The sequence below is a fragment of the Perognathus longimembris genome, chromosome 3 (genome assembly GCF_023159225.1).
Source record: "Perognathus longimembris pacificus isolate PPM17 chromosome 3, ASM2315922v1, whole genome shotgun sequence".
Taxonomy (NCBI): Eukaryota; Metazoa; Chordata; class Mammalia; order Rodentia; family Heteromyidae; genus Perognathus; species Perognathus longimembris.
The window spans coordinates 60,123,395-60,150,470 of NC_063163.1; the positions used below are offsets into that span (position 1 = coordinate 60,123,395).

General features: G+C 39.4%; 1 protein-coding gene across 1 annotated transcript in view; it reads right to left on the bottom strand.

Annotated features, from left to right (window-relative positions):
* Atp8a2 (ATPase phospholipid transporting 8A2) overlaps positions 1-27,076 on the bottom strand; it is a 412,827-nt gene that overhangs the window by 112,992 nt on the left and 272,759 nt on the right. Inside the window, exons 27-29 of the mRNA XM_048341628.1 lie at positions 9,883-9,957; positions 2,987-3,109; positions 1,408-1,486 (exon numbers count right to left, since the gene is read on the bottom strand). Of these exons, the coding sequence (XP_048197585.1) occupies positions 1,408-1,486; positions 2,987-3,109; positions 9,883-9,957 (277 nt within the window). The remainder of the gene's footprint in view (positions 1-1,407; positions 1,487-2,986; positions 3,110-9,882; positions 9,958-27,076) is intronic.

Sequence of the window (27,076 nt, forward strand, 5' to 3'; positions counted from 1 at the left end):
AGGATCTTGGAAAGCAAAGTTAAGATATCACTTCAGGAAGAGGTCATAGGCCCTAATCAACTATAAATGCATGAGTTCTTGTCAGTGTTTAGGTTGAAGAATATCTGTGAAAATGAGTCATTTCTGTTTGAAGCAAAGCAACAACAAAAACAATAACATAACTCTCTCTGTGTCTCTCTGTTTCTCTGTGTCTCTGTCTCTCTCTCTCTCTCTTTCTCTCTCTCTCTCCCTCCCTCCCCCCAAATCCCACATTGGACACTGCAACAAAGACACTTGGAAACAATCTTATTTGATCTATCAAAGGACATGTCTGATCAACATCTGCAGTATTTTTCCCACAGGGGGATTATGACTGTTATATAACGATGAAAGATGATACATTTTCATTTCTCAGATTCCAGATACATCTCCTGACATAGATGCTACATTTTGGCTATATCAAGAAATGAGATGAACCAGGCACCGGTGATTCACATCTATAATGCTAGCTACTCAGGAGGAGGCTGAGATCTGAGGATCACAATTCAAAGTCAGCTGGAGCAGAAAAGTCTGTGAGACTCTTATCTGTAGTAAACCACTCAAAAAGCTCGAAGTGGAAATGTGGTTCCAGTGGTAGCATGAGTAGAAAAACCTAAAGGATAGTACCTAAGTCCTGAATACCAGCCCAGTACCAGAATATACCACACACATACACAAACCCACACAAAAAGTGTGAACCGATTGGGAAAAAAACAATGGGAGGGGTGACATAGATCTAAATGCAGTGTGTTTATACACCAACATATTTAATTGAAACCATTTTGTGCAACTACTTAAAGGCATAATAAGAACTATATAAATAAAAAATTTAAAGTATGAACAAACAGGCCGTCACAGAGTTCTCTGGTCCTCTTGGGGCTGGACAGACAACTCAACCAATCTGGAGCATTAGTCATTGAACAAACTATAGTTTCCAAAGGTATATGTCAAGGAAGGAGACTTAGAAAACAAGGATTAGGCTTACTCTTACAGGATCTGAATGACTCTGCATATAAGTAATGGAGGCTTGGAATATGAAAGCTCAAGTAACTAACAGAAGGTTTTAAACTCATGGGCAAAAGGCAATGTATATTGTGATAATGTAACATTCCTTTCAACGCTAACAGACAAGAACAGTTACTACAATCTGAGTTTAGAAATTATAGTATTTACCTAATAAACTACAAAGAAAATGAGTTTGCAAAGCAAGAACTGATGAAGCCTACTCATTATGGACTTGGAACCAGCTCTCATTTGATTTTCGGTATATTTTCCCTCTACAGTGTATTCTGTGATCACTTGAGCAGAGCTGGTGGGAAATTGTGAAAACACCAGCAGTAGAGGGACTGCCAAGCTACTTGCTGACAGTTGGAATCATGAAGCCATTACCGTGCTCCAGCGCTTTCATTGGAAACCAGAAGAGGATAAGGGAGTGGACCAAGGCATTGATGCAGTGACCCCAGAAAACCTGTGGGAAGACAGACAAGTGAGTCAGAGAGGCCACTTTAAAATTCTGGGTGGAGTTCACAGCAAATGGTGCATTATGGGAGCTCCTAGCAGTGGGCTGTAGGGTGCTATGGGGAATATGCTAACCTCCAACTCATGAAAACACCAAGAAACAACTGGTTTTCCCATTCACACCCAAGTGATTGGATGATAGCAAGATGTTACTTTTACTACAAAACCTGTAATCCTAACTATAACAGGATAGATTTTGATATCTATGTCTAGATGTCTATATCTAGCTAGCTAGCTACTTAAATATCTATCATCTATCTACCTGTATAAATCAATCGTATCTAGCTCTATCTATCTATCTATCTATCTATCTATCTATCTATCTATCTATCTATCTATCTGTCTGTCTGTCTGTCTGTCTATCTATCTATCTATCTATCTATCTATCTATCTATCTATCTAGGATTATAGGCATGAGACTCTGGTGCCTGGCTGGTCCTCTATTTAAACTTCCTTAATCCCTCCCACACAGAATCATGGCTACACTGCTTCCTTGCCCTACTTCCTCTACAGGTAAATCAGGGGCTTCACTTTCAGCTGGCAGCATTCTGCTAGTCTCCACTCCTTGCAGGGCTGACAGGTCCCTTTTGCCATTCAAAGTTGTCCAGTCCCTTTCACACACAACCCATGCATGGGACTCCTCAGGATAACCTACATAATTCACATTGAGCATCCCTAATCAGAAAATCCCAAATCCAGAATATTCTAAATCTGAGTGAGACCATAAGTGGAAAATCCCATACCGTGAAACTTTGTTTCATGCACCAAGTTATTAAAATCATTATGCAAAATTACTTGTAGGCTACGTGTATAAGATATAAATGAATTTTACAGTTAGACTTGGAGACCATCCCTGTGACATATCATCATATTATATATAGTACACATTATATTTTACATTATATGATATGAAATATATACTACTTATAATATACAACATGTATCACACCTAGGAGATATCATATACACATACATTAAATATATATGTATATATGAATATTACAAAACACCTCTGAATTCTAAAACACTTCTGGTCTTAAGCATTCAGATACCAGATGTTCAACCTGTGCCTGGATGCATTCCCTTTTCTGATTCTCCAATTTAAAAAGAAAAAAAAATCACTGATTTAATTCCTGTATTTGTATCTTACTAGTTAAAGAACTATCTTCTTTTAAAATGAAAAGTCCAGCAAGGGTTAGGCAGGCTCCTAAAAGGCATCAATGCAAAATTACAGCTGTCTCCTTGACAGGGAAGGCCAAAGTGACAAAGAAAGGGGTGAAGGACTCAATCCACTGGAACTGAATTCATAGCATAAGGATCACCACAGAGGGCTGTCTAGCTCCCTGGGCTTGCTATCTTAAGGGAATGGTCATAGTCTCATTGTTTCCCCATTGTATTCTCTCATGTCACATTATTTCATAGGCAGGTGACTAGGCTGAGCCACAGGTACCTTTGTGTTGAAGCCTTCAGCATTCTGAGTGATTTTGTAGAGTTGTGGAAACCTGAGCATGCTCTCCTGAGTGCAAGACCTCTCAAAAATTCCCAATGTGAAGGGCGGCAATGCAGTGAAGATCTGTGTGGGAGACAATGAACCATTAAGAACGGCATTCCACCTTGTAGTGCTTTGAAATGATGACTTATCTTCCATTCAAGTCCAGACCTGAGACTGTGATTCACTTTCCAGACACCTACCGGACAAAGAAATAAATGAACCACCAGTTTTCACTGTTGATCTGTGTAAAATGAATCCACTGAACATTAAAAACAACATAATGAACATTTGATGAGTTGAACTATCAATGAAAAACTGCCCTCCTTTGTAGGTTGAACATTGGTGGAGATTTACATCAGAGTCTGGGAAGTGTCCTATTTCCTGTCAGCACTGGCCAATGTGTAATTTCCCAACTTCCTTACTTCATAGTATTCTCAAAGTTCAGGAATCATGAGGTACTTCATCCATTTAGTCATTCAGCAGACATCTATTGGGAATGAATGATGGGCCAATTGCAGAACAAGCACCATAGACTTAAAAACAGGAGAGAAGAGAAAGCAGGTCTTTGATTTCCAGGAACCCTGTCTATTGTAGAGCTGGTGACTTGGGACAGCATGATGACAGGCATATAGATAAACATGGACAGCACAGAACTCTAAAAAATTACTCATAAGCAGGGAGCAGGAGAATGGCAAAGTTGGGAAAGCATTCTTTTTTTTTTTTTTTTTTTTTTGGCCAGTCCTGGGCCTTGGACTCCGGGCCTGAGCACTGTCCCTGGCTTCTTCCCGCTCAAGGCTAGCACTCTGCCACTTGAGCCACAGCGCCGCTTCTGGCCGTTTTCTGTATATGTGGTGCTGGGGAATCGAACCTAGGGCCTCGTGTATCCGAGGCAGGCACTCTTGCCACTAGGCTATATCCCCAGCCCCGGGAAAGCATTCTTACATTGCTGTATGTGACTTGCACAGTACTGAATGATAGGACTTTGCAGGAGAATAAAGAAATGGGGGGGAAAGGCAAGGGAAAGGATGATATTGTCCAAAAAGAAGTGTATAACGGACTTACATAACTGTAGCCCACCTGTGTACATCACCTTCATAATAACAATTTTAAAAAAAGAAAAAGGAAATGGGAAAGGCTGGGCTCTATGATCCTAGCTACTCAGGAGCTGAGACCTGAGGATCACAGTTCAAAGCCAGCCAAGGTAGAGAAGTCCATGATACTCTTATCTCCAATTAATTAACCACACACATATAAAAAAGTTGGAAGTGGAACTGTGGCACAAGCATGGAATGCTAGCCTTGAGCACCACCCCTTTCCCCCCAAATAGCTCAGGGACAACACCCTGGCCCTGAGTTCAAGCCCCAGGACCTGCACAAAAAAAAAAAAACATAGGGAAGGGATTCTCCAGGAAGTTCTTTAAGAAGAGCACACCTTATAAAGTTCCTAAGCATCATAAAGATGTTGGGGAGAACCAGAGAATGGTGAACAGCTAAGGTGCAGGGCTTCTGGGACATTGAGTTCACAGGTAAAATGTGCATCTAAGATGTTGACTTAAAAAATTGTTTTTGATGGTACTGAGGTATGAACTCAGGGCCTAGGTATTGTCCCTTAGCTTTTTCAAAAACTCAAAGCTGGGCAGCTCCACTCCTGGCTTTTTTTGTGGTTAATTGGAGATGAGAGTTTCATGGACTTTTCTACTTGGCTATAAATTATAATAATCAGATCTCAGCTTCCCCAGTAGCTAGAACTACAGGTGTGAAGCATCAGTACCCTCACTGCTTGTGCTTTTATTTTTTAAAGAAAAACTGCAATGATTTGTTTCCCTTTGCAAAGGGAAAAATACAGTAGCCATTTCCCTGCTTCCCTACTGGCAATAGTTTTCTTGGTCTTTTAGTAGTCTCTAGTCTGATGTGTTGTAAGTTCAACTTACAAGTTAGACACAGTAAGAGATTAACAACAGTAAGCATAACCAAAAGAGCACAATTTTAATGACAAATTTTCAGGAAAGTTAAAACTTATAAATTATGTATTTTTGGAATTTTCCACTTGATACATTCACATCATAGTTAACAGTGAGTAAATGAAATCACAGATAAGGGGAACTGAATATAATTGGGATCTAATGGGACAGTGTGAAGTCATGATTTAGGAAAACTGTAAACTTTTCAAGTCTGTCTTAATGCAGTTTAACATGCTCAAAGAATTAAATTGAGAAACAATGATTAATTACTGTAGCTGGCTTGGGGGAATCAAAGTAAAAAAATTTACGGCAGAAAATGAAAAAGCAGGAGGGAAATACTGCTTAAAGAAAAGGAAAGGAAGAAATCAGCCTGGATGAAAAGGTTCCTGGCAATCACTTACATGCCTCAAAGTTCTCCCTGCAATGTGTCTCTGGAAAGATCATGGACTGGAAGAAAAGAACCTAAATAGGACATTGCTGGAAAAGTAATGGTAAGACTGGAAGATGGACTAACATGAGCAAGATAATAATATCGTATTCGTGTTAAATGTTTCTAATTTGATTGATATGCTGTGGTTTGGTGCAACTGTAGTGTTAACCCATAAGATGACAACCATGTCACTTGTAACACTCTCAACTGGTTCAGAATCAAGGTACATATGTGTGCAGATGTGTGGATGAACTATAAATGGGGGCAAAGTGCTAACAATTGATGGATCTGGGTAGAGTACATAAAAAGATGTCTTTGTGCTCTTCTGTAACTTTATTTTTCATTTTTTCCCCCCAAATAATAGCAATTTATTTTCCTGAGAAAAACTTCTACCTAGGGCTTAAATACGTTGTGTTTTCCTAAAGATCTACATGTTGCACGGTTGAGTGGTGGAGGCATTAAGAGGAGGGGCTTTGCGGAAGGTGATTAGATTAGGGATCTTCACCCTCAGAAGGGATTAACGCTGTTCTCCCAGGAGTAAGTTCTCTTGAAATTGAGTTGGCAAAAAAATGAAGCTACCTGATAGAACTAGTCTCCTGTTGTGTTGTAATCAGCCAATGGCTGGCTGGGAGAGGGGCTCATTGATGCTAAACAGATTAGATTGTCTGATCTTGCTTGGACTTGCAGCATTCCAAACTCTGACCTAAGTAAACCCCTTTTTAGTTATAAAGTATATATTGTCCCATATTTTCATATAGCACCCCAAAGTGAACGAATATATGTTAATCTTCTCCAAAGGTTTGGGCCTTCTAGCATGAGAGATTCAGAGGGATTTATAGATTCATGGAGCCTTGAACATACCATGTGGAAACACCTTCCCTCCTAGTTCTCCCTAGCTTTTATAGCAATGGCTGTTCTGTGGACTCTGATAACCTAGAATCATTTCACCTTGGGTTCTACTTCTCTGCTCAGGGGATACACAAATGCACCAACATATTCCAAATCTACAGATCAGAGGTCACTATGGATCTTAAACTGTCACATGTATGATAATAACTAGAAAAGTCTATTTTTAAGGCAGCATCTCTAAGATATTCTTTGTTCAGTCAGCGTGGGCTTATGAATCTGTGTTTTTCTTTTCTTTTTTTTTAATTGTTATTATCAAGTAGTTGTATAAAGGGGTTACAATCCCTTAAGAAGCACAGCGCTTCTTGGATAATGTCACCCCTTTCTTTGTTTACCATTTTTCCTCTCCTATCCTTACCACAAGTTACATAGTTCATTTTTCACATTGTATACCTTGAATACAATGACTGCATTTGCTTACCCTTGTCCAGCCATTCCAGTGTCTCCCCCCCCCACCTCCCCACCCCCGACCCTTTTGTCTCCGAAAACTTGTTTCTACTTCCTGGTATTTGTTTTGATAAACAGTATTTTAGTTGCTCAGAGGAGTTATGCCTTTGGATTCATCCCCTAAGTATACCCTTCCTTTAGTAAGTTAGTTTATGTATAAATGCATTGATCCCTGTATAAATTTTTTTATCGTGCCTAGTTGTATTTTAGATCGAGCTTCTACATACAAGAGAAAACATATGCTGTTTGCCTTTCTGAGCATCATTTACTTCATTTATTTTTTTCTAGGTCCATCCATTTCCCTGAAAATGGCATAATATTATTTTTTCTAATGAATGAGTTAAAAAAGTACCAAAAACCCAAACCCTAATAAGGGTCTGTAGGCCTTAGTTTGATCAACATTGTCTTTCAGCCTATCTGCACCTATATGAAGTCAATAAAATATATTGGATTCATTTGAATGGCCCAAGGCTATACAGAGCTAAAAAACAATCTGCCTTCATGGCAGAAATGAATAGACACACAAGATATAAAGGAGATCTCATCAAGGCAGTTTACTTCTGTGCAGCAGGGTGCATAGCCATTCTCCCCAGACTTAGGCAAGCATACCAGGTGGGACGTCCGCTAAATTTTTATCTCAACACAAGCTGTCCCTCCTCCTTGTCAAGGAGTCACGCTCACATCCTATTCACAATTGGTTGCTAGGTTGGTAGAGTGATACAAGGAAGTTAAAAAGTACAATCATTAGTGAAGGAGTTCCTACTCATTGGTACTTGACACTGCTGACTGATTATAAACAGCACAGCTGATTGTTACTGTTTGAAGTCAAGAAGCAAATAATTCCAGGAAATATCACTTCAGAGTGATGAATTGTTGCAAGATGGAGACATTTTTGGGTTGACAGAAAAGACAGCTTTTTCTTACGGCCTAAGCATAAAAACAGGGCTAAAATCCACCCATCCTGTAAGTAAGTAAGTGACATGCATTCCAGGCCTGTACTTAGCTCTATAAGCAAGAGCCTCCTAGCACTCAGCCTGTTAAGATAGGGGTGGCCTTGGTCCCTGTGAGGTGTCAACTCTATGATACAACCTTTTCCAGGGTGGAATCATTAAGCATATAGTCACTACAGCATAAAGAATCTAATAAGCATCCTTTTCCCAAATTGTAGCATATCTTTAACTTTCTCAAGGAGTTGTAAGTCCTGGCTAGGAGCTGGTGGCTCACATCTATAATCCTAGCTACTCAAGAGGCTGTTATCTGAGGATTCTGGTTCAAAGCCAGCCCAAGCAGAATATGCCATGAGACTCTTACCTCCAATTAAGCATTAAAACAACAACAACAACAAGCTGGAAGAGGCTCAAGTAGTAAAGTTCTAGCCTTGAGCATAAAAGCTCAGAGCCCAAGCGCCAGGACCTGAATCTCACACACACACACACACACACACACACACACACACACACACACACACACACACACACACAGAGTTTCAAGCCCTGAAAAGCTAATAATCTCTTGTCTCCCCTTAGTTCTTTCTTAAACTTTTTTTTTATTATACAAGTGATGTACAATTACATAAGGGAATAAGTACATATCTTTTTGGACAATATCACCCATTCCCTCACTCTTTCTCAGTTCCCTGCCTCCCAAGTTGTATAGTTCTCCCCTTAGTTCTTAAAGGTGAGGTCTATGGGGTAGGCAGTTGGTGGAATTTTCTGAAACATCTGCTTGGACCTGTTCTCATCGACATTGACCTTTGCCTTTCAGGTTATTAGCGCAAATGTGTAATGCATTTGGAAGTGGGTAACACAGTTGCTATCTGACATTCACAGTCCACAGTAAAGACCAAATCCACCCTTATCATCTGAGTCTACACATCTGGTCTTCTTCACTTATAATAAGTCACACTGGATCAGGACATGCTATTGTGCTCATCATTTTATACCCAGCAGCTACTCAGAGACAGGGATGATAGAAATATCCAGTCATCAATGTATACAGTAACCACATGGAATACTGTGGCATGTTTGGGAGATTTCAGTACACTCTGTGATGGCTGCTTTAGCATGTAAACTCCCACAGAGAACAGCAGGCCAATGTTAGGGGTAAAGGCAAATTGAAGACTATAGCTCAAAAGATGCTACTTCTTTTATGAAAAAAAAAAATTGTGCTGGTCCCACTGGAGGCTGTCCCTGAACTTTTTTGCTCAAAGCTAGTGCTCTACCACTTGAGCCTCAGCTCTATGATCAGGTTTGGTAGTTAGTTGGAGATAACAATCTCATGGATTTTCCTGCTGAGGCTAGCATTGAACTATGACTGTCAGCACCCTGGCCTCCCAAATAGCTAGGATTACAGGAGTGAGCCACTGGTGCCTGGCGGCACATCTTTTGATTGAGGTCTCTGCTGCACTCAGTTATGGGTCACTTAGTTATTTTGTGTGTTTTTATTCCTGCCATGTAATGAAGACAAGCAATCTAAGCTACTGAGCCATTCTAGCTTACAGTTTATATTTCTTTCTAGCTTTTGAATTCATCATAGCCAAGTAATGAAAAAAAAAAAAGAACTGGAAAATCATGAAAAAAAAATCCAAAAGCTGATTACCATTCTCCACAGGAGCTGGAAGTCAGAATTAATTAATTACTCAGTCACTAACAACAGAAGAAAATATTCTTTCAAAGGAGTGATGCTCTCTGAAGAAAGGATACACAGGATACTAGATCATATACATCTACATGGCAATATTTACATTTCAGAAATCAGAACTCAAATTATGAAGTGGAAGGAATTTTCGATGTCGTTCAGAATATTTTCACTTGAGCTGAAAACATGAAAATGTTGCACAGGCATTTTGTAAGGGGGTTAACAAGGGTCTATTACCAAGATATATGGGTTAATAATTTCATGGGTTATGCAGGAATGATCTGCTATGATTGAAACCATGTGTGGAGAGTTTGGGCTTCTGCAGGATGTGTCTCACCAGCAAGGGCCCTGAAGATATATTTGTGTTGCCTGCTAAGTATACAGATGATTGGCTTAGATACACTTCCCAGACATAAACAGTGAAAGAATGTTCCTGAAGTTCTGTATGCTATCAGATAGAGAAGGACTGCTTACCACATTGTACAAGCCGATGCACCAACGCTCAAACAAAATCTGCCCAGAAAATCCATTAACAAAGGCGAACCAAAGCTGAAAGAGAAGAAAAAGTTCATGAAGATTTTAGATCAATATTGACCTAACTGTTTCCATTCACTGAAGGAGTGGGGAATGTGGACCACCAGCTGGACACAGCTGCTAATAGATAAAGAGCCCCAGCATCATGGCAGTTTTCTTTCCTTGAATTCTCGATATATCCCCACTGTCAAAATTTTAATAAAAATTTACATTGAAGATATCACTTCCTTTTTGTGCCAGGACCTGAGTGCTGTCTTCTCAAGGCTTGTGCTCTATCACATGAGCCATAGATCCATGTTCATCTTCTGGTGGTTAATTAGAGGGAAAGTCTCACAGACTTTCCTGCCTGGGCTGACTTTGAATCATTCTCCTCAGATCTCAGCCTCTTGAGTAGCTAGGATTACAGGCATGAGCTAATACTGACACCCAGCTGAAGGCATCAATATTAAGAGGCTATGTGAACAGGCTTGCAAACAAAAGATTTTTAAATTTATGCTTAATATGTGTTCACATTGTGATTGGAAGAATGTCAACTTCATGCTTTTTTCCATATAAATTTGATTTAATCAATGTGATTTGTTTCAAAACACTGAGCCTCTTTAACTGATGACCATCACCTTAGCAAAGACAAAGCAGAATAATATGGAATAAACATGCTCAAGTCATCCTTTGGAGAGGCATAGGATATATAATTAGATAACATGCAGGATTGTTATTCATGCCTTGGAGTAGTCTTTAATTCATGATTGACAAAAAATAACTACAAAGCAAAATGCCAAGAATATAATTAGTGCCACATGACAAGGGAAGAAAACCACATTGGGGAAGGAAAGACCATTCAGGTACAATCAGGAGAAGACACATGGAGGGGAGGGTGGTGAGAAGGGAATGGAAGAGAGATAAGCTATCAGGTCAGTGTGCAGAGACTGGACTCAAAATAAACACACAGCAATATAGAGTACAAAGTCTTTCCATTTAGGATTTAGTAGAATTTAGCTACATTTATATAATACAGCAGAATTCTAATGATTAGTAGTAGACTTTAAAAATATCCCATAGAAATCACAAACTCTTTTAGTAGGGTAAAATCAAGGTAGCCCAAATGCGTTAGTATTACTTACTATTATGGTAAAACCTAATGGGCAATATCTCTGCCCAAACAATTCATCCCAGAAATCAACTCTGGCACTGAAATTTTCTTGACTCATAATTTTCAAAGTAGTTTATTAACTCTAACAGTCCAAGAACCTTCTTTTCTTCCCTTCCTTCCTTCCTTCCTTCCTTCCTCCCTCCCTCCCTCCCTCCCTCCCTCCCTCCCTCCCTCCCTCCCTCCCTCTCTTCTTTCTCTTTCTTTTTTTGTTAGTTGTGGGGCTTGAATGCTGAGCACTACCCCTGAGCTCTTCAACTTAAGGCTAGCGCTCTACCACTTGAGCCACAGTGCCACTTCCGGTTTTCTGGTGGTTAATTGGAGATAAGAATCTCATGGACTTTCCTGCCTGGACTGGTTTTGAACTGCAAACCTCAGATCTCAGCCTCTTGAGTGGCTAGGATTACAGGCAAGAGCCACTGGCTCCCAGCTCAGTCCGAGTTTCTTGAGAGAGAAATAGTTTCCTATGTTGCTCTGTACATATCACACTTATTTATGATTCTTAGTAAAAATAGGACTTCAATAAGTCTCACTGGCAAAAAATGAAAAGCCTTAATACATTCACTAGATGAAATTTTCATTCAATTCAACTTTCATTATTTCATTATCTAGCTGAAAATAAAAACAAACAAAAAATAACAACAGAAAAACTACCAGGACTAATTCCTAAATACTATTTAAGCTTGCTAACTTTCAAAAATTCTATGTGCTCTTAAATTCAACTATAATCTCAAGAAGTCCCCTAGGGGTCTAGAGATGAAAATTTAAGGACAATTAAGAACCAGAGGTTCTTTTTTTTTTTTTTGAGAGAGAGAGTTTCTTTAGCTTCTATATTTATTTTGAGCAACCATAATTAATACTGAGATGAAATTTATAAGCAAAACAATGAACAGATTTTGTTTGTAAAGGAACATCTCTAAATAATATTAGCTAAAATTGATTATAAATATTATTCATTTTGCACAAAGCTTTTCCACTTTAATATTTCATAACATTTTTTACAAGGCTTGGCATACAATTTTTCATTTTTTTATTTTTTTAAAATTTTTATTGTCAAACTGATGTACAGAGAGGTTACAGTTTCATACAATAGGCATTGGATACATTTCTTGTACCATTTGTTACCTCCTCCCTCATTCCCCCCTCACCCCAAACCAGAGGTTCTCTACTCAGAATATTCATATAACTTTTATTTTATTGTGAATTGCAAACTCACAATTCATTTCTTCTTCTTCTCCTTCTTCTTCCTTCTTCTTTCCTCCTTCCCCTCCCCCTCCCCCTCCCCTCCTGCCCCTCCCCCTCCCCCTCCTGCCCCTCCCCCTCCCCCTCCTCTCCCTCCCCCTCCCCCTCCCCCTCCTCCTTCTCCTCCTCCCAGTCCTGGAGCTTGGACTCAGGGCCTGAGCACTGTCCCTGGCTTCTTTTTGCTCAAGGCTAGTGCTCTACTACTTAAGCCACAGTGCCACTTCTGGCCTTTGCTGTTTATGTGGTGCTGAGGAATCAAACCCAGGGCTTTATGCATGCAAGGCAAGCACTCTACCACTAAGCCACATTCCCAGCCCAATTCCCAGCCTCTTACCACAAAACTTTTTTTTTTTTTTTTTTTTTGGCCAGTCCTGGGCCTTTGACTCAGGGCCTGAGCACTGTCCCTGGCTTCTTCCCGCTCAAGGCTAGCACTCTGCCACTTGAGCCACAGCGCCACTTCTGGCCATTTCCTGTATATGTGGTGCTGGGGAATCGAACCTAGGGCCTCGTGTATCCGAGGCAGGCACTCTTGCCACTAGGCTATATCCCCAGCCCGTTACCACAAAACTTTTAATGCTACGTGTGTTAGATCTGTACCTGATTCTATCTAAACACTGTTTCAAAGACTTTAATTTCTCAGGGCTGTGTGTTCCATCTGATTTTTCCAAGACCAACACTGATAAGATATCTAGGGAGCATTTAATTTTGTTGTTGTTTTTGTTGTTGTTAATCCAGTTCACTTATCTTGTCCAAGGTGGCATGGAAACACATTTCTAGTGCCTTCTTCCCTCCTATTAACTGAGAACATCAGATATAACAGGAAACTGTGAGGAAGAAGGTAGGGTAGACCATTCCCCCCACCCCCGGTAGACCATTTTCAATTTAACAATTAGTCAGCTTTAAGTAAAACTATATAATTTAGAAGGAGTGCTGATAAATGTAAGCTTTGATCAAAACTAGAGAGAATGTCAATAGCCAAAACAGAAAAAATCTACAGGTTAAGACAGTAAAGAACTTTCCAAGAAATAAGTGAATGTAAAACAACTAGAAACATACACTATCAGCTCCAAGTTTTCTAGGACAAAACCCTGAGATAGGAGCAAGTGGCTGGGATCCCTGTATGGATTCAATATGGGAAGCAAATGGAAGGTGAAGGGCAAGGTATGTGTCAACCTATGTATTTCCAAGAGTCAAGAAGGGAAAATGGCAGGACAGAGAGGTACAAAAGGCAATCAACTTGGCAGACAATGGTCAAAGACCATTGAAGAGGTCAAAATATAAAATCACCCAACAGAAAATCCACTACACACACACATAGAGGCCTCAGTTCCTAAGAGGAAGGTATGGCAGGGAGGGAGAAACAGAAAAGCTGATGAAGGCAGGCCACGGTGGCTCTTACCTGTAAATACTAGCTCTTTAGCAAGCTGAGATCTGAGGATTGTGGTGCTAAGCCATCCTGGGCAAGAAAGTCCAAGGGACTCTTACCTTTAATTAACCACCAAAAAAAGCCAGATCTGGAGCTCTGGCTCAAATGGTAGAGTGCTAGTCTTGAGCAAAAAGGCTCAGAGATAGCACTCAGGCCCTGAGTTCAAGTCCCAGTACTGGCATTAAAAAAAAAAGGCCAAACTGAAAGAAATGAATGAAAGGAAGTTATTTTTATTTTTGCAAAACATAAAGATAAGCCCAGAATGTCAGAAAGGTAAAATTTTTAATTAATTTTTTATTGTTATTATAAAGGTGATATATAGAGGGGTTACAGTTACATAAGTCAGGTAAATAGTAGATTCCTTCCTTCCGTCCTTCCTTCCTTCCTTCCTTCCTTCCTTCCTTCCTTCCTTCCTTCCTTCCTTCCTTTCTTTTTCTGCTCCTGGAGCTAGAACTCTGGGCCTAAGCACTATCCCTGGGCTTTTGTGCTCAAGGCTAGCACTCTACCACTTGAGCAACTGCTCTACTTCCAGGTTTTTTGTTTGTTTGTTTTTGTAGTTGAATGGTGATAAGAAACTCACAGACTTTACTGCCCAGGCAGCTTTGAACCATGACTCTCAGATCTTAGCCTCCTAAGTAGCTAGGATTTCAGGCGTGAAACACCAGTGCCTAGGAGTACATTTCTTTTTGGACTATTTTACCCCTTCCCTTTCTCTCTCCCAGTTTTTCCCTCCCATGACGACCCTCAAGTTGTATAGTTCATCTTCAACATAGTGTCCAGTGAGTATCACTGCTGCATTTCTTCACCCTTTGCTCTTCCATTTCTGTGACTTCCCTTATACTCCCAAATACATATAAACAAACAAACAGAACAAAAAGGAAAACAGAAAAAAAAACTTGTTTTCATTTCCTAGAGTTCATTTTGATAAATATTATTTTGTATGATTAGATGCACATAGGCATTGTACCTTTCTGTTCCTCTCCTAAAAGTATCCTCAAGAAAGATAAATTTTTAGTAACTAATTTCTATGCAGTAGCTACAATGATAGAGTAACAGTAATTAATTTCTATAGAGAAAATATGAGTAAAATTGAAAGAAAACTGATCCACAGAACAATCAAAAGTCTGATTTCCTTAATATGTAAATCAGAATGAAACTGCTCTGTAAGCTGCTAGAAAAAATGCTAAGAGTATATCCACTGTGTTTGTAGGGGAAAAGAAGACTTAGATATACATGGAGGAGATCTCTCCCTCTTCTCCTCCCCCCTTTTTTATAGGCCAATCCTTTTTAAATTATTTTTTTGTCAAGGTGATGTACAGAGGGGTTACAGTTACATATGTAAGGTAGGGAGTACATTTCTTGTTACCTCCTCCCTCATTTTTCTCCCACCTTCCCTTCTCCCCAACCCCCCCCCCTTTTTCCTCCCTTTATACCAACCCCCTCTCCTTTTTCTCTTCTCCCCACCCCAACCCTCTTGCTACCTTTTTCAGTGCTAGGGATAAAACCCAGAGCCTTGCACATGCTAGGCCAGCACTCTACCACTCAGCAGTTGGATATCTCATTTTTATTAAAATACACAGTTATCATTTTTTAACTTATATGATGGGCAAAGATATAAGAAAAAATAGAAATCCAATACCCAGTTAAGAGTATAGCATTTGATACACATATATTTAATATAAATTTTCCTTGACTCAGTAATTTCTGTTCTAGGGCTGTACTCTTATTCTTAATAATATGCAGTTTGGCTTTGACATTATTTGGAAAGATAGAAAACTCAAACCTGCATGTATGTTCATAGGAGGTAAAATAAATAATAGCTCATACATTCAATGAAATGCTATATAGACATTAAAAAGATCAATGTAAGCTAGGTACTAGTGGCTTACATCTGATTACATAGGATTACAGAATCCTAGTTATTTAGGAGACTGAGCTATGAGGATCCCAGTTTGAAGCCAGGATGGGCAGACAAATCTGAGAAACTTCTCTTCAGTTAACCAGCAAAAGCTAGAAGTAGAGGTGTGGTTCCAGTGGCAGTCAGTCTTGAGTGGGAGAGTGGGAGAGCGTGAATTCAAGCCCTAATATTGGCACATACACATAAAAGAATAATATATATCCATATACACTGTCAGAGAAAAAGCTTACAGGTGTATCATTACAATGAAAAATCAAGACATAAGCCAGGTATGGCTCAAGTCTATAAACCCAGCTCTTAGGAGTTTAATGTCAGCCTGAGCTACACAAAAAGACCTGTCTCTTATCCTACCCCTCAATATAAGTCAAAACAAAACAACCCCATTCTCCATCAAAAAAAAAAAAAAAAAAGAAGGTATAAGACAGGCATCAGTGGTTCATACCTAGAATCCTAGCTACTCAGGAGGCTGATATTTGAGGATCAAGGTTCAAAACTAGCCTCGGCAGGAAAGTCTGTGAGACTCTGAGCTCCAATTAACCACCAAAAAGCTGGAAGTAACGCTATGGCTCAATGCCAGCCTTGAGTGAAAAAGTTAAAGGACAGTACTCAGGATCTGACTTCAAGTCCTGATACTAGCACAAAAACAAACAAAAAACAGAATGTAGAAATGCACCATCCCTCCCTGAATAAATACAGTTCCAAACAATCATGAACCAGGTTCAAAACTCCCATTCTTCATCTCCAACTACCCACTCTGATTAATGACTGTTGAGGCATCTCTTCTAAAGAGCCAGTGACTGGATTCTGCCACATTTTTTCAGACTTTTGACATGTTTGTACTAATTTTTTCTAGTCCCTGTTGCTGCCATCTCTGGAAAAGTATAAACAGACTTTCCTTCTCAACATTTCCAGTTGCATTTCACTCTGCCTTCAAACCACCCATCATTAGCTGCTCAAGCCAGCTTATTTGATTGGAATTATATTCTTGGTAGAGGAAAAAAAAATCCCAAATAAACAAAATAGGCAACCCCCCAACTCTTGATTTCAAAATGCATGAGCTGGTCTTCCCCCCCGCCCCGCCTCTCTCTCTTTGACTCCATTGTAAACCTTCAAATTAAATTTCATTTTGGCAAGATTTCCAAAGGTAAAACAAGGGGGGTAAAACCCGACTGTTTTTAAACATTTATACCAATGTACTTAGTTTTTATTTTATTTATTCATGAGACAGGTACACGATGCCTCTCTGACACATTATAAAACCAGACTTTCACATTAGTTATATACAAATGTTAATTCATATACAGAAACAACAGTACCACCCAGTTCCTCAGCATGAAGGTCATATGCAGTGAGGTGGGGGGAGAGGGATGAGTTCCCAAATGCATATAGGAAACACACAGGCCTCCATGAAAACAGATGGCCTCACAACCCCTCACCCCTACCCCAAACCCCAATGTACAGTTACTTGCATGGCAAGTTGCTTAAACCACTACATTTTACTCTTTTCTTTTTAATAGAGGGAAGGGAGGGGGTGGAAGATATTCCTCTGCATTAACTTTCTTATTAACTAGGAATGCTCTTCAATGAGTGCAGTCAAAACCCAGAGCCAGGATCTGGCTGGACGGTCTCCGAATTGTTGGTTTGGTGGGAGACTTGCCAGTTACTGCTGCCGGCCAAGCTGCTGGGGTTTGGGTCCTCAAATGTACTGCTGTTATGAGCAAACTGACCCAACTTATTAAATGGCTTTTTCCTTCTTGGACAAAAAAAAAAAGATCATTCTTTGCTTTAACTTTTGCTTGGCTGCCAAAAACACAGTAACCATCTTGGCTAATGGCACAGGCTCCTGTCTGGAGGTGCTGTCGCCATTGTGCAGCCTCAGGGGGAACGTACCTGTCACCACTTTCAGGTTCTCAACTAACAGACTACATATTTCACAGATGACTGTGCACTTTGGGAAAGGGTTGGCTGTTCCTCCATGTTTTTTTTCATCATAGTCACAACTCAAGGGACTGGCCTAAGTGGAAGGGAATGGGTAGAAAGCAAAGACTTGGCTCAGGATCTACACGGCTAAGGATGCTGTGGCCAATTCCCAGAGGAACATGTCTTTAGCCATTTCTTCCAGGGTCTCTGGTAGAAGCCTAAAGTGGAATTATTAACTCTATTAGTCATACCATTTCTCATGAAAGGGGCAGTAACAATGTGATCTACCAATTTACACATAATGTCTGACATGATTAATTAACTGACATTAAAGATAATTTCTTTTAAGTTGCTCAGTGGCTCATGCCTGTAATCTTAGCTACTCAGGAGGCTGAGATGTGAAGATCTTAGATCTAACCTAGCCAGGGCAGAAAAGTCTATGCAACTCTTTATCTCTAGTTAACCAGCAAAAGGTCAGAAGAGGAGGTATGGCCCAAGTAGTAGAATACCAACCTTGAGTGAAAAAGCTAAAGGAGAGTGCTCTGAATTCAAGTCCTAGTACTAGTATCCCCAACCTCACGATATTTCTTTCAAAGTCTAATTCTTACAACCTTTAAAGAAATTTAGTCTGGCCATATATATTAAGAGTAAACATGTGCATTAACAGAAGTTCTATTTGTGAAAATTCATCTTCATTAATAAAAGCACTAGAATATAAAAACATTGTTGCTTTACAGTATTGTTGGTAATAGAAGATAAACATTTTAAAAAGCATAAAGATCCAAAATTTCTTCAGTAGACATAATTGTAAAAGAAGAAACCATGAGACTTTAAGCAACTTTTAAAACATTAATTCTGCCTGGATAAAAATGGAAAAAATGCCCAAGAAATAATAGTATAAAGCTAACAAAGAAAATAAACAGTGAAATAAGGGAGCCAGGTGCTAGTGGTTCAGACCTGTAACTGTTGCTGCTCAGGATACTGATATCTGAGGATTATGGTTTGAAGCCAGCCCAGGCAGGAAAGGCCATGAGACTCTTATCTCCAATTAACCACCAAAAAGCCACAAGTGGAAGTGTGGCTCAAGTGGTAGAACATCAGACTTGAGTGAAAAAGCTCAGGGTCAGTGCTCAGGCCCCGAGTTCAAGCCCTAGGACTAACACATGCACATACAAAAAAAAAGTGAAATAGGCAGTCAGACAGATAAACAATCAAATAGGTAGACAGATAGATAATCAAATAGGCAGAAAGATAGGCAATTTAAAAAAAAAAACAATAGGGATACATTCCAGAGGAAAGATTGTCAGAAATGATATCAGCAATAGTTGTAGTAACATCACATACTTTAGAAACTTCATCCTCAAGTACCTTTAGTCGCATAAATTGTGGATGGATAACTAGAACTAAGTAGAGTCTAGAAAATACAATATAGTAACTAGCTAGGGCCTCATCATTAACTCTTTGAGGATTTGTCTCTGAGTCAATCTTGCACAGGTAAGATATTAGAAATAAATATCACATACTTAACCAAACCCCTTAGGAATTTTCAAGGCAAATAAGTAAACTTCCAAAAAAAAAAAAAAAAGGAGGGCTACAGAATGATATACACAGTAATCATACTTTGTAAAACTATACATGCTAGATAAAAGTTACATGCCCATACTTTTGTATGAACACAAAGGGAAGCATGGAAGGTTGCCCAAACCATTCCTATTCACCTTAAGCAGAACTGAAAGCTTTCTATACCACTGTTCTTGACCAAAAATTTAAACAACTTAATAAGTTATGATAAAGGAATGAACTGACTGTTCTCTTTCCTTGCACAATGCTAATTTTCTCTTAGCTTGTCATATTTCTCCTCCTCCTCCTCCTCCTCCTCCTCCTCCTCCTCCTCCTCCTCCTCCTCCTCCTCCTCCTCCTCCTCCTCCTCCTCTTCCTCTTCCTCCTCCTCTTCCTCCTCCTCCTCCTCCTGTGTGTGTGTGTCTGTCTGTCTGTCTGTGTATCTGTGTGCAAGTTTGGAGCTTGAACTCACGGTGTAGGTGCTGTCCCTGAGCTTTTACTAAGACTAGCACTCTACCACTTAAGCCACAGCTCCACTTCCAGCTTTTTGGTGGTTAAATGAAGAAAAGAGTCTCACAGACTTCTCTGCCTGGGCTGGCTTCAAACTATGATTCTCAAATCTCAGCTCCCTGAGTAGCTATGATTACAGGCACGAACCACTGGCACATGGCCATATTTCATTTTTGCACTGTCATCATGCTATCTCATGTAGCTAGACAGAGTTGCACATCTATAATCAAAGAGATCCTACTCAGTCTTGGCACACAATAGGTACTCAATAAATGAATGAATAGTGGTTATTAACACTTCATGTTAAAGAGAAAAGCTCATGTAAAGTTAGCCCAGGACAAGATTGAGCGCTTAAGTGCTTTGTCCTCAAATTAATGTCCTCAATCCTCATTGTTTTTATGAACAAATGAAAAGAAAGTCATTCTGCAGAATTATTGTTTCAGCTATTCTTGATGATGATTAAAATGAACATGTATTTATTGCTTACCCTTTTCCCAGATTCTTGCAACACACTGAATGGATTAGCCCACTTAAACTTCATCACAGTCCTAACAAAGGACCATTATTTCCCTTTCACAAATGAGAAAATCATGGTACAGAGATGAAAAATACTGTGTTTTCCCCCTGCCCCTCCCCTCTAAAACACTGCATCTAGCCAGGCACAAGTGGTATACACCTAGAATCCTAGCTACTTAGGAGGCTGAGATCTGAGGATCGCAATTCAAAACCAGCCTGGGCAGGAAAATCTGTGAGACTTATCTCCAATTAGCCACCATACAGCTGGAAATGTGGTTGTGGCTCAACTGGTAGAGCACTAGCCTTGAGAAAGTAAAAATGCTCAGTAAAAAAATGCTGGCCCTGAGTTTAAGCCCCAGGAGTGACACAAAAAAAAGGACTTCAGCTACTAATAGTAAACTCCATGTCCCCCCACCCCCCAAACATCTCAGAGGAATTGAGAATCAAATCAATATTTCTGGCACTAATTTACTATGTCCTAGATAATGTAAGATTGTAATATCAACAAAACACATAACAACAAAAAAAGCCACATGAATAGATCAAAAACTTACTAAGAAAATTACCCAGATCTGTATCCTCAAAGGTGCAAAAGGATCTTTTAAAAATTAGAGCATGGGGGCTGGGGATATAGCCTAGTGGCAAGAGTGCCTGCCTCGGATACACGAGGCCCTAGGTTCGATTCCCCAGCACCACATATACAGAAAAAATGGCCAGAAGCGGCGCTGTGGCTCAAGTGGCAGAGTGCTAGCCTTGAGTAAAAAGAAGCCAGGGACAGTGCTCAGGCCCTGAGTTCAAGCCCCAGGACTGGCAGAAAAATAATCACCCTCATTTTGTACAACAAAATACAGTCTCTTTAGTTTGAAATATTTCCCTATAATCTTTGAGGTTAATATCACAATAATTTGTTAATCTGGTTGGTTGAGACCATGTAGATCACCAAAGGTAAAATTTCAAATTCCTTAAAAAATAAGTTGTAAGTAGACTTGTGGTTCAAGTGGTAGAGTGCCAGCATGAGCACAAAAGCTCAGGCACAGTGCCCAGGACCTGAGTTCAAGCCCAGGACTAGTGAAAAAACAAGATTAAAAAAAAAAAAAGCCAGGCCAGTGGCTCACGCCTGTAATCCTAGGTACTCAAGAGGCTGAGATCTGAGGATCCCCCAGTTCAAAGCCAGCCTGGGAATAAAAGTCTGTGAAACTCTTATTTCCAATAAGCCACTCAGAAAAAGCTGGAAATGGCACTGTGGTCCAGGTGGTAGAGTGCTAACCTTGAGCACAAATAGTGTCAGGGACAAGGCTTAGACCTTGAGTTCAAGCCCAAGGACCAGCAGTAGCAACAACAACAACAAAACCCCCACAAAATAATAGCGTAGACTATTTTTCAAAGGACTAGAATTTGAAGTAAAATGGGAATTATTATATGCAAATAAATATGGTATATGAGATGCCATATACAAATTTATTCTGTTTCTTTTTTAGTTCTTTTTTATTGAAATATCAAACAATATAAAAGTTGAAAAGTTGAGCTCAAAGTCACAAAAGTTGGTACAGGAAAATCTGCTAAATATTTTTCAAATTTCTTTAATTATGAATTTCTCACCACTACAGAATGCCTCTGTTTCTGGGGGGAAAAACACAAAAAGAATTTCATGCTATTATAGACCATCAGGTAAATATAAAATTGTGTTTTCACCTCCATAAAAGGCCATAATACTGACCAGATGAGATATGAACAATTAAATTGATTTTTAATAAGGAATTCTTGGCACAACACAATGTAATCTCTCTAAATTGTGTCAAGGACTAGGTAATGTTTTTAATAGTTCAAGGCTTAGACTCCTCAGTCCAAATCCCATGCTGGCTTGCTAGGGGACCAAATAGCTCTGGAGACCAGTAAGGAAATAACGAGCCTTTCATCTGGAGGTGACTGGTTAGGATCTGCTATTGTTCATTAAAGACACAGCTGTTTCCAACCTTCTGGTGTTAGAACAGTGGCAGGAGCTTTACAGCACAAGGGGTAACAGAAATATGTATAAGATCATTTCATTTATGGGCAGGACCTATGGCAAATACTTGAAGACATGTTTTATAACCTATAAAGCCAAGCTCTTAATTTTCTGACAAGTAAGATTTAGTACCTAGTTCCATATAGTAGGATAGGCAAGAAGAGAGTAGCATTTAGGATCAGGAAAATGTGGTACATTTACACAATGGAATTTTATGCCTCTATCAGAAAGAATGACATTGTTCCATTTGTAAGGAAATGGAAGGACTTGGAAAAAGTTATACTAAGTGAAGTGAGCCAGACCCAAAGAAACATGGACTCTATAGCCTCCCTTATTGGGAATAATTAGTACAGGTTTAGGCAAGCCATAGCAGAGCATCACAAGGCCCAATAGCTATACCCTTAGAAACACATAAGATGATGCTAAGTGAAATGAACTCCATGTTATGGAAACAAGTGATATATCACAGTTGTAACTACTTTCAACGTCCTATGTGTATGTGTAGTTTCTATTATTGATGATGTTTTGTATCACCTTCCTATCTTTGTACCTACACTATCTCTGTAATCTTATCTGAGTATATTGGAAACCGTGTTTACTGGTATTGGAAGTAGGAAATTCAAAGGGAATACCAAATTCGAGAGACACAGGGTAAAAAAAAGAGAAATAACTACAAAAGCAATACTTGCAAAACTGTTTGGTGTAAGTGAACTGAACACCTGGGGGGGGGGGAGGGAAAGGGGGGGAGGGAGGGGGGCATGAGGGACAAGGCAACAAACAGTACAAGAAATGTATCCAATGCCCAACGTATGATACTGTAACCTCTCTGTACGTCAGTTTGATAATAAAAATTTGAGAAAAAAAAAAAAGAAGAGAGTAGCATTTAGCTGTCTACCCTCCTTTTTTCCTCCCTCATTAAATCTTGCCATGGACTTTCTATCTTTTTTTCTTGTTCTGGAAAGTGACAGGACAAGTTTTTGTCTACTGTCTCAGAGGAGGGATATAAGGAAAGGATCATAGGTAAACTCTTTTTTTTTGCAAAAAAGTTTTAGTTATTGAATTATTTAGTAAGATCTTGTTTCAAAGTATGTTCCATGTTTTAGGCAGGTGGTACAAAGGTGAATGAGATGCCATCTCTGCCCTTATATAATTCAATGTGGTTAGAGATTGTCATGGCTTGGAAAAGTTCTTTAAAGGACACCAAGGAGGGAGAAATTGATTCTGTCTGGAGAAGTTGGTTAGCACAAACTTTCAAAAGTGTCATGCCATTCATGAAGTAGAGAAAGAAAAAAAGGGGACTTAAAAATAGAGGGAGCAATGTATGTACCAGCACAATAAGTGCTAATTGGCAGGTTACTCAGACAAGGCAAATTGAAGGGACATAAGGGCTCCCGCATGAAGGACATGAACTGATGTTCTCTAAATAGGCGAAATATTCCCTAAAAGAAATTTGAAAAACAAATCTGCAAATCTGAAAAAAAAAATCCAAACCCAATGATCTCTATATAGTCTGATAAAATCTGTGATTTTAACTATTTTTCAAGTGTGCATTCACTGACACTAAGAATACTGATTGTGTGACCATCCCTACTATCCATCTCCAAAGCTATTTCCTCTACTCCGACTGAAACTCTGTACCCATCCAATAACTCCCTCCTTCTGTCCTGTCCCCACTAACCACCATTTTATGTTCTGTCTCTATAACTTCGGGCTTGTTCTAGTTACCTTGTGTAATGGAAATAATATATTTGTCCTTTCTGTCTGGCTTATATAATTTGACAAAAAGTTTTATTTATTCATATTGTATCACAATTTCTTTTCCTTTTTTATTAAACTTTTTTCTTTATTGTCAAAGTGTGGTACAGAGGGGTTACAGATTCATATGTAAGGCAGTGAGAACATTTCTTGTTCAACTTGTTACCTCCTCCCTCATTCCCCCCTCCCCCTTCCCCTCCAATGGTGTTGTAAGTATTGCTTTTGGAATAGTTTGTCTTTTTGTCCTTTATCTCTCAATTTAGATATTCCCTTTCCCTTCCTCAGTTCTTATACCTGTATAAACAGTATCCAGGGTATTCGGATGAGATATAGTGGTAACGGGGGTATGACCACAGGATGGGAATACAAGAGAAACAAAACGAAACAAACAAACAGAAAAGAAAAAAATACAAAAGGTACTGTATTTTTATGCTATCTCTGGGGCTTGAACTCAGAGCTTGGGCACTGTTCCTTAGTGTTTTCACTCAAGTGGTAGAATACCACTTTAGCCACAAACTTCTACTTTTGGCTTTTTGGTGATTAATTGGAGATGAAAGACTCAAGAACTTTTCCTGCCTGGGTTAGTTTCGAACTTTGACTTTCAAATCTCAGACTCATGAGAAGGTAAGATTATAGACATGAACCACTGGCACCTGGCCAGAACTTCATTTGTTTTGTAGGGCTGAGTAAAATGCTACCTGATGTTCACACCTCATTTTTTATCCATTCATTCATAAATGGACATTTGGGTTGTTCTGTCTTTTTGGTAGCTGTGAATAACTTACTGTGAACAGTGGTATAAAAATACTTGTGAAACCTGAGCTCTTGTGGCTTATGCCTGCAATATTAGCTACTCAAGGAGACTGAGATCTGAGGCTGTTATCTCAAACTAACCAGCAAAAACCTGAAAGTGGAGTGATAGCTCAAGTGGTAGAGTGCCAGCCTTGAGTGTAAAAGCTAAATGAGAGCATAAGCCCCTGAGTTCAAGCTCCAGCACTGGTCTATAACACACATTTTTAGATTGTGTTTTTAACATTTAAATTTAAATTGGGTTGTTTCTATTATAATTTTTCATGGTATACAATTGAATACACTTTGATAGTTATTAAGTAATAAGTAAAATTTCATTGAAACTACATCCTGCAAGACAAGATGGGACTGCATCTATCCTGGCTCTTTAGCTCATGGTGTGGATAAACACTGTCAATTGCTGGATTGAGACAAAATACAGCATTGCATTGCTGCTGTTCCATCTATAGATCTGAGCTCTGACAAAGCCAGTGCACACATGAACAACAATATAAAGTGTCGTCAGAAAAGATCCATCAGTATCCGGAACCATGTGCCAAAAATAACCTGGTGCTATAATGCTGAAGTAATTTGAAATCATCTACCTACTGACATCATGATTAGGTCATTTTTTAAGCTTTCTGAAAGCAAAGAAATAGACACCACTGACCTTCAAAACTATTTTGTAACTAGGAAGTATACCTAGAGGCTATGGGTGCCATGAGGTTCCTAATGACATAAAATGACCCCAACTAGGTGATCATTTAAATGCATCTTTTCTACTCAATATACTCAGAAAGATTTGTGGAAAATAGAAATATTTCATAAGTACAACTTTTTGCTATTACATTATCATTTAAGAAAACATCTCTTCTCTACCTTGGTTCTACTGTGTTCTCCATGAATAAAATTTTTGAATGTATTTCTTATGTTTCCAGTTATTTGTTGTTGTTGTTGTTGTTGTTATTATTATTATTATGTGCTGTCCTAGGGCTTGAATTCAGGGCCTGAGTGCTATCCCTGAGCTATTTATTTATTTATTTTGCTTAAGACTAGTGCTATCTCAGTTAAACTATAGCTCTACTTCTGGCTTTTTGGGGGCAGATAATTGGAGATAAGAGTCTTAAGACCTTTCCTGCCATGCTGGCTTTGAATCATGATCAGATCACAGCCTCCTGAGTAGGTAAGATTACAGACCTGAGCCACTGGCACCTGGTACTTTCAGTATTTTTTTTTTATAAACCCTAAAGGTGAAAGATTGAACTCATTTAACTTTTACAAAAATATCTGCTGAACAATAACTTCCAACAGCTGTCTTCATTTAAATATTTCAAATTTTCTACTTCAACTAAAATATAATAGACATCTCTGTGAGTATCATTTTTGCTTCTGAGAGTCCAATAAATGGGATAAACAGAGCTTTGCTGTGCATGTAGAGTCTGAAATGGTGGGGGGTGGGGAGGAGGGTGACTGCCACACTTCCCACACAAGGTCTCTGAACTCTTCCTGAGGAACAACTGTCCTTAACCATTGCATGTGGTGGATGAAGTCAATTGTTCGTTTTCATTAAATGTTTTCCTTGAGACTTTTTTTTTATACCACACTAAGATTCTGAAGAAGTAATATGTATTTCTTCCTTTTGTAAAGTGGGAATAGGACCAGGGAAAAGGAGTTGAGGAAGGAGTGGAAGCCAATGGCCACGAGGGGCGCCACTGACAAGTTCCTGTGCTCTGGGAGCCCTTTCTGCTCTGGCATTGGCCTTTATCCAAGTGACTGGGCACTCAGGGCAAGCATATTAAATCAAAGGGAGAGGTAGAAAGATCCTATTGGCATTTCTTACCCAACAGGAAAGTTTAAGAGGCAGCCTGGGAGAGGGGGGGAAAGTAAAGAGTGATAGGAACTAAGTTGGCACCCATTTTAAAAGAGAGATCCTGAGAAGGCTTCACTGGTGGATCTAACATAGGGTAGTGGTAGCAAAGGAAGACCCCAAGAGTCTTGTGAAGGGTTTGGAAAGGCAATAAAGGCAAGTACCAGGAGCAAATCCCTGTGGTGAGAGGGCCAAGTGGAGATGACTATCTCACTTATCAGGTGTATAATACCTGTGATTCTCCAGGCAGAAATTCAAAGTGCAAGGCTGATGCTCAGGAGAGTGTTTCAGAGAGAAGAAAAGAAAATGTCCACAGCATCAGAAAGTAGACAACAATCACATCAACAGGAGGGTTGTCACCCAGGAAAAGATCCTATGTAGGGAGGCAAGAAGTGTGGAGCCAGGTGTGTAATTCACGTCTGTATTCCTGGCTATTCCGGGTATGGAAATCAGGAGAATTGTGGTACAAGGCCAATCAA